Below are 12624 nucleotides of genomic sequence, written 5' to 3' on the forward strand. Positions count from 1 at the left end.
GGTCCTCCCACCTCAACCTCCTAAGTAGCTGGGACTACAGGCAATGTAGTCCCATGCCCAGCTAATTTTTTGGTATTTTTTGTGAAAACGGATTTTCACCATTTTGCCCAGGCTGGTCTCGAACATCCAGACTCAAGCGATTTGCCCACCTTGGCCTCGCAAAGTGCTGGAATTACAGATGCCTGGCTAAAATTTATCCTTTTAAAGTATACAGTTGACTAGGTGCAGTGGCTCGTGCCTGTAATCCTAGCACTTTGGGAAGCTGAGGCTGGAGGATTGCTTGAGCCCAGGAGTTTGAGACCAGCCTGGGCAACATAGCAAGACTCCCATCTATAAAAAAAAAAAAAAAAAAAAAAATTTAAAGTGTACAATTGAGTGGTTTTAAGTATATTCAAAGTTGTGCAACAGTCACCACTCTGATTTCAGAACATTTTTATCAACCTGAAAAGAAATCCCTACCATTATCAGTCACTCCTATTTTTCTTTTTTTCCCTATTAACTTCAGTCCCTGACAACCTACTAATCTACTTTCTGTCTCTTGATTTGTTTATTCTGGACATTTTGTATGGATGGTATCATACAACATTTGGTCTTTTGTATCTGGCTTCATTACTTAGCATAATGTTTCAAAGTTCATCTTTGTTGTGGCATGTATCAGTACTTCATTCCTTTTTGTGGTTGAATAATACTCCATTTTATAGACATACCATATATTGTTTATCTGTGCATTATTTAGTAGATGGACATTTGGTTTGTTTCCGCTTTTCTGCTGTTAGAAATAATGCTGCTGTAAACATTCATGTGTGGGCCTTTTTTGTGTGAACTTACGTTTTCAGTTCTCTTGGATACATGTATATACACACAGGGAGAAGTGGAATTGCTGGGTCACATGGTAACTGTGTTTAGCCTTTTGAGAAACTGCCAGTTTTTCGAAAGTGGTTGTAGCACTTTACAGTCCCACCAGTAATGTTTGAGGGTTCCAGTTTTCTCACGTCGTACACTAATACTTTGAGACCAGCCTGACCAACATGGAGAAACACCGTCTCTACTAAAAATACAAAATTAGCCGGGCTTGGTGGTGCATGCCTGTAATCCCAGCTACTCCGGAGGCTGAGGCAGGAGAACTGCTTGAACTCGGGAGGCGGAGGTTGCGGTGAGCCAAGATCACTGCATAGCACTCCAGCCTGGGCAACAAGAGCGAAACTCCATCTCAAAAACAAACAAACAAACACAAAACTGTTTTGTTTGAAAAGTTTATTTTAGTCATTTAGTGTGTGTGAAGTTGTACTTCATTGTGGTCTTGATTTGCACTTACTTGATGATATTGAGCATCTTTTCATGTGTTTATTGTCCATTTATAGGTTTCTTTTGGAGAAATGTCTATTCAAATACTTGGCCCACTTTTTAATTGGGTTATTTGTATTTTTGTTGTTGAATTGTAAGAGTATTTTACATCTTCTTGAGTCAAGGTTCTTATCAGCTATATGATTTGGGAATGTTTTCTGTTCTCTGGGTTGTCTTTGCATTTTCTTGATGGAAGCATGGAGGTTTTAAACTTTAATGGAGTCCATTTTGTCAGTTTTTTTCTTTTGTTACTTACGCTTTTGGTGTCATATCTAAGAAACCATCACCTAATTCAAGATTATGAAGATTCCTGTGTTTTTCTCCCAAAAGTTTTATAGTTTTAGCTCTTACATTTAGGTCCATGAACCATTTTGAGTTTATTTTGTACATTTAGTATATGGTGTAAAGTAGAAGTCCAACTTCATTTTTCTGCATGTGGATATTCAGTTGTCCAAGCACCATTTTTTGAAAATATTATTCTTCCCTATTAAATTATGTTGGCACTTCTAAAAGAAGGATTCCAAAAGTAGATTAAGAAGCAGTTTTAAAAGAGGATTCCAAAGATGTTACTTATTGTTCCAGTAATTCACGTCCTCCAAAGGTGATTGTTTTGAAGAGTGCGTATTTTTGGCAGTTACTTTCCATGGCAGTTCAGTTACTTCATGTTCATTAATTTCCCTGACTACTGGTTGTCATTTTAATTGTCTAATTGTATTAATAATTTGTTATTTTGGAGGAAGGGGAAGGGAAGTTAAATGATAAGAAAAGCATTCTTTCTTTTTAATTTAATTAATTAGAACATACAATTTGTACTGAAATGATGTAAAAAGGCTATTATTGAATCATTAGATTTGCTTAACCTTTTGTTTGAAGTATAACTTGTCATATCCTTTATAGCCACTTAAAAAAGGAGAGAAAGAAAAGAAAAAAAGCAATTTGGAACTCTTCAAAGAAGAATTAAAGCAGTAAGTTTTATAGTGTGGAGAATAACTATCATAGGTATATTGAGCTGATACATAAACAGATGCAAGTATAAAGAATATACTGTACCAGTTAGTTATTACTAACCACTTTGTTATGAGATTGTTTTAGATATTATAATATTTGGTGGGGTATCTTTGAAAATAAATTAGCATTTAGTCCAGTACCTGGGTTGCTTGCATTATGAATATTCAGTTCAATTGATTTATTTAATGTCCAGAGTCCTGTTTGCAGTGGAAACAGTATACTCACTGGGGTGGGAGTGAGGGGCAGCCAGACTTAGCAAGAAACAAATTCAGTGGTTTTAATGTTGAATTTCCTCCTCACCTTTAAAGTAGGCTTTGTGTTCCATTGCCAGTATGATATATTAGAAATTTGCTCGTGGTTTTATTATAGCTGAGGGACTCTCTTAATCTTGGTTCTCAGTACCAGTATTTAATTACAGATATTTCTAGTTATTTGATGATAGTAATTTGATAAGCGCTATTCTTAAATGTGAAGGAACAAATTTTGGCTCATTATAAGTGATTGTAAATATTTTCAACAGAATTCAAGAGGAACGTGATGAGAGGCATAAAACAAAAGGCAGATTAAGTCGATTTGAACCTCCTCAGTCAGATTCTGATGGTCAGCGTCGTTCTAGTAAGTGGCATTTATTTTAATGTGTATGTTTGTGATCAATTACAGTAGTTCCCACCTTATCCATGGGGGGTTACATTCCAAGGCTCACCAGTGGGTGTCTGAAACCATGGATGTATACTATCCTTTTCCTTACACATTCATAGCTGTGGTAAACATTAATTTGTAAATTAATAAGTAATAGAACAATTATAACAATATTCTGAAATAAAAGTGCAATCCCAACACTTTGGGAGGCCGAGGCGAACGGGTTACCTAAGGTCAGGAGTTTGAGACCAGCCTGGCCAACATGGTGAAACCCCGTCTCTACTAAAAATACAAATATAGCTGGGCGTGGTGGTGCATGCCTGTAATCCCAGCTACTCAGGAGGCTGAGGCAGGAGAATTGCTTGAACCTGGGAGGCAGAGGTTGCAGTGAGCTGAGATCATGCCATTGCACTCCAGCCTGGGTGACAGAGCAACAGTCTGTCTCAAAAAAAAAAGAAAAAAAAAAAAGTTATGTGAATGTGGTCTCTTTGTCTCTCGGAAATTGTTACTGTAACAAACTGGGGGAAACAAAGGCGAGAGTAAGGGGGGACTACTGTATTATAAAAACTAATAATTGTTTTCTTTTCTCCCCTTTAAGTGGACGCACCTTCAAGAAGAAATAGATCATCTGGTGGTAATACAGTTTTTTGCTCTTTTAATTGATAAATTTTCCAAACTTTGTATTTTGCAGGTTATAATTCTTTTTTTCTTTCTGCCCTAGTTCTTGATGATTACGCACCTGGCTCACATGATGTAGGAGATCCAAGCACTACTAATTTATACCTTGGAAACATTAATCCACAGGTAATATTAAGTAAGATGAATATTGAGTGATATGCTTTATGTTTTTGGAAGAAAGCTACTTTGTCAGTCAAAAAAATCAGGATTCTGAAGCTGACAAATCTGATGGAATTTGATAGTCTTTAGAATTGTCTTGTAAACTTGAGACTTACTGGTATGGCCCAAATTGTTTTGCGACATATTCTCGTTTTCTCTTTCAGTAACTAGATTGAACTCTGAATTTGAAATGTTTTACTATGTGCTAGTTTTATTATTAAATCAGGGTATGACCATTGATGAATAATATTATTTTTGAGACTATCCACTTCTGATGCATACTTGTTTCCTTGTGGAGTCCCTTTTCTCATAGTAGCAAACTACTGTTTGTGGTTTGTCTTTTGCATTTTAATTCTTTTCCTACATTGATGCTGTTAATTATGTTATGGTGAATGTAGTAGCAGTAGTATATAATATACTGTTATTAAAAATTATATTTTGCATAGTTACTGTTAACTGTTTTCTCTGCATTTGATTACATGGGTAGTTGATTGTTAGAAGGAGAACAGATGATTAGATCCTTTTTTTCTTCATTGTCAATAAATATTTCCTCCTTAATTTAAATGTACTAACCATGCCTGCTTGAAAAATGTTCCTAAATGCCTAAACAAACCATCACTATAAAACATCTATCTTAGATCTAGGACCTTAAAGCAAAGGAAGATAGGGAGTAAAAGTGATTTTGATTTCTCTATCCGCTGAACTTGCCCACCCTGGCATCTTAAATAAACCAGAATATTTATAGTATGAAATGATGTGTGAATGCCCCACGTGGGATTTTACTTGTGTAGCGTTCCTGGTACTTGAATGGAAAATTGAAGCATGTTGCTATGTTGCTTTTCATTTTGTAAAAAACTACTTTGTTTTCTGAAAATAATTTTTTCTTTTCCCTTTTTTGCATAATAAAAATCTCCTACCCTTTTTAATAGATGAATGAAGAAATGCTGTGCCAAGAATTTGGAAGATTTGGACCGTTAGCCAGTGTGAAAATCATGTGGCCTAGAACTGATGAAGAAAGAGCCAGAGAGAGAAATTGTGGCTTTGTGGCCTTTATGAATAGAAGAGATGCTGAAAGAGCTTTAAAAAATTTGAATGGTAAGAATGTTTTTATTACCCATTTATACAATTCAGATATTTCTTTGGTTTGGAAAAGTATTTATAAAAACTAGGAAGGATTGGACCTGAAATGGAGAGGTTAAAATGAAAATTATTTCAACTCACCAGAAAGATTTTATTTGGAAACTTTTGAGAGTTAACAAAGTGACCTTTCGTTTCTTTCTTGTAGGAAAAATGATTATGTCTTTTGAAATGAAGTTAGGTTGGGGTAAAGCTGTACCTATTCCTCCACATCCAATATACATTCCGCCTTCTATGATGGAACATACGCTTCCCCCACCTCCATCCGGACTGCCTTTTAATGCGCAGCCTAGAGAGCGGTTAAAAAACCCTAATGCTCCTATGTTACCACCACCTAAAAACAAAGAGGATTTTGAGAAGGTAATTTTAAAAATGGACATAAGGCCGCATCTAATTTGTAAATACTAAAACTGTGGTAGTATTTCTTTTCAACAATTTTAAAGAAAATGTGTGTGTAATTCTGTTTGGCAACTTTTAAAGAAATAAGTAGATGTGTTCCCTGCCTTAGCCCATGGAAACCCTATATTTGAAATACTAGGTCATGTTTTTATTTGTGGCTACCATTCTTTTTTTGACCACTCGTTAAGTTTTTTTTCCTTTGTCCGGTGTTCTATCCAGATTTGCTTAAGTGTAGTATCTAAATTTACTTTGTTCTGAGAAAGTGATATTTTGTATTTGGTTAAGTGACATTTCAATTAGAAATTTCAATTAGAAAGACCTCCTAAGTAGTTATTGTTTGGATGGCAGCTAGGTCTGAGGTATTAGAATATTTGAGAAGATTTATGTGGTTCTTAAAAAATAGTTAATCTAGTAAAAGCCAAGGGTGAGTATTTTCTTTTTAGTAAACAAAAACCAACTTAAGTTATAAGAATTTGTTGGTTCTATTATGAATTAATTACACTTAAAACGACAGGGCTGGTTTTAAAGGCTTGGGAACAAAGTAGTGAACTGTATGGTCAGAGGCAAACAGTTAATTATTTCACAAATTAAAATCTTTATCTGATAATTTTCAGTGTAGTACCTATTTCAGTGCATTGATGTGCATTCTGGCAGGAATGTTCTGATTCTTTGCATTTAGTGAACATTATTGTTCACTGAACACATCCATTTGCATTTATGTAATTGCTTAGTGTATAATGACTTCAAATGCAGTGATTGCCTGCAAAACTTGTGATTAGATATGTAGTATTTTCAATGCATATGTATATTTTTGCTTGTTACTTGTTAACAATACTCACATATTCTATGTTTATTATCTGATGTGACTTCATATACAGACTCTGTCGCAAGCCATAGTCAAAGTGGTTATCCCAACAGAAAGGTACATGTTTTTCTTTATTATTACTGATCTAAATATAGACAATATCCCCTTCTGAATTTAAAAAGAAATGGTGTTGAGGAAAAGGTAGTATCTTGACTGAGCAATGGTTCCTTCCCAGTACTTTTTGGGGGGATGTGTGAAATTTAACTAACTTTTGTATACTGTGCAATTTTATGTCAATATCTTTTTTGTTTTTATTGTTATCACTGTAGGGAATGTTTATAGTTTGACTAGTTAGAATGTATTTATTAGCTCTGATTTGGAGTCAGACAATAGACTATTGTCATGGGAAAATAGATGTTTTAAATGTGTCTTAAATTTCAGATAACATTACAGTTTGACTCAATCTGTTGTTATTTTTTTCTTGTTTTCTGAATTATCTGCATTTAATATATAACGTTGGTTTGAGTTCTCCTTACTGATGGCATAGCTTTGTTTTGTTTTGGGTTTTTTTTTTTTTTCAATTGATTTTAAGAAGAAATTCCTATTATTGTCATGAACACTGGACATACTCGAAACTTTCTTTTCATGATAACAAAGGTATTTGGAATTCTTTTATTTTCCTTTCTTCCTTTTTTTTCTCTTTCAACACACTGTTAAAGCAGAAGAATTCATGCTGTAGGTATGCTCTTGCTCAGTCAAGCTAAGCCTTTTCCCAAACACAGGAACACAACACTGGTTGAATAATAAATGAACACAAAAGAATACCAAATTCTCTTTGACATTGGCCTTGGTGAGCAACACCAGCTGAACTGTCTGCGGCAGCGGGGGACCAGGAAAACATCATGGGATGGATTGGGAAAGTATACAGTTTTTGACCAGACATTGGTACGATCGACTCCAATAAATGTGGTTTTATTATAACTGAGAGACAATTTTTTGTTTTTTTTTTTGTTTTTTTTTTTGGTTGTTGTTGCCCAGAATAAGATAATTACCATTTTAAAATTAAATAATGCACTTTGAATATATCATCTTTTTGTACTACACTGTTTAATAGAAAAGTCACCATTTTTAAAATAAACACAATCCTTAAGGAAGAAGAATGTGATTACAGTTCTTTAGTAATCTTGAAATCAAGTTAATAATTAATTGTCAGATTTTGATTTTAAATAATCATGAAACATTTTAAAAAATACTTATAAACTTTTAATTTTATCAGTTACAAGCCTGTTTAAAACTAAGTGGGTTTTTCCCCACTGATAAAAGCATTCACAGGATAGTATTTTTGTAGCATTCAAAAAAAGCACATATCTAGTGGTAGCTTTACATGTATGTGGCTCACCGTATTTCTAAACAATTTTGAGTGTGCGTTTTGCCGGAAGTCTTCACTCACCATTCGGATGAATCCTTTGTTTTTAAACTTGCTAAACAATTTTCCTCTATCTTAAATGCTAAAGTCAAGTTGCTTTTGACTTAATTCACACAAGTTTCTGGGTGTATAACATTTGTCCACCTAGTAATTAGTCTTATACATAAAATTTCCCTTAGCTTTAATTTGGCTCATATCAGTGGGGAGTTTTGGAATTGAATCATAACTTGACATTATCTCCCTTCCTTCAAAATAATGTCATTAACCATATGAATGTTGAGGAACTGCGTATTTGCAGAGCAATTACTTCTGTGAAAGAAAAATAATTTTTAAATTTAAAATTAAGCAATGTTTTTAGTTTTTTGTTTTAACAATTTAGGGTTGAATTAGTAGTTTTAAATGCATAATTTCCCCTTTGTAAAGATTTAAACTGTGATACATTTTTTTTTACTTCCTTTAGGGTTAAATTTTTTTCACTGTGTAGAGATTTCATTTTAAGTAGGTTTGTTTGAAAGCTATGAGAAAACAGTTATAGCCACCATGAGATAGATTATTTTATTGTTTATGTACTCTGAAATAGGGCATTATGGAGCAAGAAAAGTCTGTCTTATTCTATAACTATATATTTATTTACATTCTAGCAGTTATATGAATGTAATTTGAGCTGGGAATGCTAAAGGTGTAATTTAGTGTGTGCCATGTACCAAGAGCCAATATCCTTTTGCTTTTCCCGATTGTTATTTGCCAACTGTGTATGCTGGGGGACTGGTGAAATGAGAAATCAAAAGCAGCTTATAAATAAGCTGAGTCATTTTGAGCCTGACGCCATAATCAATGTCCAAAATTGTGTTTGGAGTCTAATAAAATATCCCATGATTTTAGGACCTAGCTTCAGATAAAGACTTCCTGTGAGTTCAGTCAGTAAAACGACTGTACTAAAAAATTACTCACATATGTTTATTTTGGTATTTGGAAAATAATTGTTACAGAAAATGGGAAGGGCATCTCACCATGTGCCCCATTTTGCAATATTTTGGAAAGAGTAGTAGAAGGCTTTGGCAACATAATTTCTTCATTGATTTATAGTGTATAGGCATATCAATCTCTCTTGTTTTGGAGGGAAAAAAGATAATATACAGGCAGAATTATCCATTTCATGAATCGTGAACTAGTTTGAAGTATGGTCCAAAGGGATGTTGCCTCATTAAAGGTCAGATTTAATAAAAACTCCATCTGGTATGTGTACCAGAAAAACACAAGAGTTGGATGGATTTTTTATTAAATCAGGCCTTAAACTTGTTAGGTAGTTTTGCATTTTTATAAATTATAGTCATGGTTATAACATTTCAGTAGCACCACAAAAGTGCTTGGTTTAGGAATTTTTTTTTTTTTTTTTTTACTGAGATAGTGTGTGAATTTCTAGATGGCTGTAATAACATGCAGGCTCAAACTTACTGATTTTATATATCAATATTTGCAACTTTCCAATTAGTTGTGATTTATAATGTTTTACTTTTGGAAAATAAAATTAAGTGACATTTAGAAAAGTAAATATTACTATGAGGTTATATTGTGGTTTCCTACCCTCCCTCACCTTTCCATCCCCTCCCACTTCCCTACTCCCACTGCCCCACACCCTCTTAATGCACAAGGCATTAACATATGCTCCAGGTTACTGTTTTGGTATTAAATTTGGTGTTAGTCAGCAGAATAATCATTTTCTGCACAATTATAGTAACTTAGGTCAAGTGTAGTTTTATATAGTGGTAGGTCTGAATCCATTTTCTTTAACTGTGTTGTTGTTGTAGGAATTTGCTCGCCCTGATACATCGAATGATAGAGTTTGTTGTACGTGAAGGGCCAATGTTTGAAGCTATGATTATGAACAGAGAAATCAACAATCCTATGTTCAGGTGTGCATTTTTTAAAAATTGTGTTGAAATATATGTAACATAAAATTTCCCATTTTAGCCATTTTTAAGTATACAGTTCATTGTCATTAAGTATATTCACATTGTTGTGCAACCATCACCACCATCCATCTCCAGAACTTTTTTCATCTTCCAAAATGAAACTCTTTACCTGAGAAACAGTAACTCCTCAGTCTTCTGGCCCCTTAGCCCCGGCAACTGCCATTCTATTTTCTGTTTCTTAGTAATTTGATTACTCTAGGTAAACTCATATGAGTATAATCATATAATATTTACCCTTTTGTGACTGGCTTATTTCATTTAGCATAATGTCCTCAGGATTCATCTGTATTATAGCATGTATCGGGATTTCTTTTTTTAAGGGCAAATAATATTCCATTGTTTGTATTTGCCGTATTTTATCTTCAGGCATGCAGCTTAAAACTACTTTTAATTTATTAGAATTAAAAATATTTCCAAGAATAAAGTTCTAAAAGTATGGGATTAGTTCTGCAATGGGATGGGAAGGCAGTTTTAGTAATCAGAGTAGAATGTATTGAGGCCAATTTTCCATTAGATTTTGATTTGGTTAATTAAATAGTATTGTTTTTAGCATTCTCTAGGAGGAAAATACATTTCATTATGCTTTTCAGTGAAGGAATCATAAGTGAGATACAGTTGAACAAATGAGTTTTAAAATAAATTGCTTATCCTCTGAATTGTTACAGAATTCTAAAACACTAGTTTAACACTTAAATAGTATAAAATCACTGCTTTTGTAATTATATATTGGGAAAATCTCTCCATTGCCAGACACAGTATCTGCCATGTAAGTGTTCAATAAAAACGATCATAAGACTCAGCATGATGCAGGCCTTCTGATTATTAATGTCAGTCACTAAGGCAGTTTAGGACTGGTGTAAGGGAATGGGGATAGGTAGTGGATGGCAGTGGGTGAGGTTCTCTTTAGGGATCTTTATTTTTGTTTTATTTTGAACTAAATAGGCAAATAATACTTCTCATTTATTTATATTTAATTGAAGATAGCTCTGTTGAAGAATATGATGTTTAATGTTTGTTTGTTTTGTTTAGGTTCTTATTTGAAAACCAGACACCAGCCCATGTTTACTATAGGTGGAAGCTTTATTCTATTCTGCAGGCAAGTAGAATCAATTACTTTGTTAATTTTGACTCTTGAGTAATTAGACCTTTATAATAACTCTCTAAATGTTTGTTAGGGAGATTCTCCAACTAAATGGCGGACGGAAGATTTTCGTATGTTCAAAAATGGATCTTTTTGGAGGCCACCACCGTTAAATCCATACTTGCATGGAATGTCAGAAGAGCAAGAAACAGAAGCTTTTGTAGAGGAACCTAGTAAAAAGGGAGCACTTAAGGAAGAGTAAGATATTTTTCTTTTATATATTCAGAAAAGTCACTGTAATGGTTGCTTTAATTAATGGTCTTATTAAGATGTTAACCCTAAAATAAATTTTTTTTCACTTGTGAATGTTTAAAATAGTAACATCTTTCATCATGTGCTTTATAATTTTAAACATCTTAACAAGTATAGGTATGTATTCTATTGTCCTTGACTTTTCTCCTAGGTAAAATTAGTGATGATCTTTTAAACATGGTTGACTTCTTTCTTTAGCATTGGAGTACTTCAGATTCTTACAGAAATTATTGGGGGATTCCTAGAATTCTTGATTCTCTGAATGCAGCATAGAGAGGAAAAACTATTATGTGGCTAGTGGGATCATATCGTGGCTATGCAAAGCCCCTTTATGGTAACTTGCACACTTCATTTGCATTGTGTGATGAGCTGTGAGATGGCCACCATGGAAGTATGTGTTGTTATTAGTCTCACTTAGCAATTGTACAGTGCAACTAGCTGGTTGAAGAAGCAGAAACATATTAAATGTTCAGAGGACATCCTGTATACCTCATGGGAAAAAAATTGGCTAAAAGCATTTTTAGAATATATAATTAAGTACAGACATACGTAGTTTTATCGTGCTTTGACTTACTGTGCTCTGCAGATAGAGTGTTTTTTATAAATTGAAAGTTTGTGGCAACCCTACATCAAACCAGTCTGTTGTCATTTTTCAAACAGCATGTGCTTTCTTCGTGTCTCTGCCACATTTTCATAATTCTCACAATAGCTCAAACTTTTTCATTGTTGTATCTGTTGTGGTGATCAGTGATCTTTGATTGTTTTGGGGCACTACAAACTGTGGTCTTATAAGAAGATGAACTTAATCAAAAAATGTGTGTTCTGACTGCTCCAGTGACTAGCTGTTTTCCCATCTTTCCCTCCCTTTAGGCCTCCCTATTTCTTGAGACATAACACTATTGAAATTAGGCCAGTTAATAATCCCACAATGGCCTCTTGAGTATTCAAGTGAAAGGAAGAGTCTTACTTCTCTCACATTGAATCAAAAGCTAGAATGATTAAGCTTAGTTGGGAAGGCATGTCAAAAGATGAAGTAGGCTGAAAGCCAGGCCTCTTGCACCAAACAGTGAGCCAAGTTATGAATGAAAAGGAAGAGTTTTTAAAGGAAATTAAAAGTGCTACTCCAATGAACACATGAATGATAAGGAAGCAAAACAGCCTTATTACTGATAGAAAGTTTTGGTGGTCTGGATAGATGATCACACCAGCCATAGCATTCCCTTATGCCAAAGCCTAATCCTGAGCAAGGCCCACTCTGCAATTCTGTGGAAACAGAGGTGAGGAAGCTCCAGAAGATAAATTTTGAAACTAGCAGTGATTGGTTCATGAGGTTTAAGGAAAGAATCCATCTTCATACTATAAAAGTTCAAGGTGAAGCAGCAAGTGCTGATGTAGATGCTGTAGCAAATTATCCAGAAGATCTAAGGTCATTGATGAAGGTGGCTACACTAAATCACATTTTCAGTGTAGACAAAACAGCCTTTTATTGTAAGAAAATGTAATTTAGCACTTTTATAGCTAGAGAGGGGAAGTCACTGCCTGGGTTAAAAGCTTCAGAGGACAGGCTGACTCTCTTACTAGGGGCTAATGCAGCTGGTGACTTTAAGTTGAAGCCAGTGCTCATTTACCATTCTAAAAATCCTAGGACCATTAAGAATTATGC

The 12624-nt window shown here is 34.3% G+C and overlaps 1 protein-coding gene across 1 annotated transcript in view; it reads left to right on the forward strand.

Moving 5' to 3' along the window:
* The window catches only part of U2SURP (U2 snRNP associated SURP domain containing), a 54261-nt gene that overhangs the window by 16466 nt on the left and 25171 nt on the right, over positions 1 to 12624 (forward strand). The window contains exons 7-16 of the mRNA XM_028843754.2: positions 2242 to 2309; positions 2873 to 2967; positions 3590 to 3625; positions 3713 to 3795; positions 4758 to 4923; positions 5114 to 5325; positions 6243 to 6286; positions 9404 to 9508; positions 10598 to 10664; positions 10744 to 10907. Of these exons, the coding sequence (XP_028699587.1) occupies positions 2242 to 2309; positions 2873 to 2967; positions 3590 to 3625; positions 3713 to 3795; positions 4758 to 4923; positions 5114 to 5325; positions 6243 to 6286; positions 9404 to 9508; positions 10598 to 10664; positions 10744 to 10907 (1040 nt within the window). The remainder of the gene's footprint in view (positions 1 to 2241; positions 2310 to 2872; positions 2968 to 3589; positions 3626 to 3712; positions 3796 to 4757; positions 4924 to 5113; positions 5326 to 6242; positions 6287 to 9403; positions 9509 to 10597; positions 10665 to 10743; positions 10908 to 12624) is intronic.

The sequence above is a fragment of the Macaca mulatta genome, chromosome 2, assembly GCF_049350105.2.
Source record: "Macaca mulatta isolate MMU2019108-1 chromosome 2, T2T-MMU8v2.0, whole genome shotgun sequence".
Taxonomy (NCBI): domain Eukaryota; kingdom Metazoa; phylum Chordata; class Mammalia; order Primates; family Cercopithecidae; genus Macaca; species Macaca mulatta.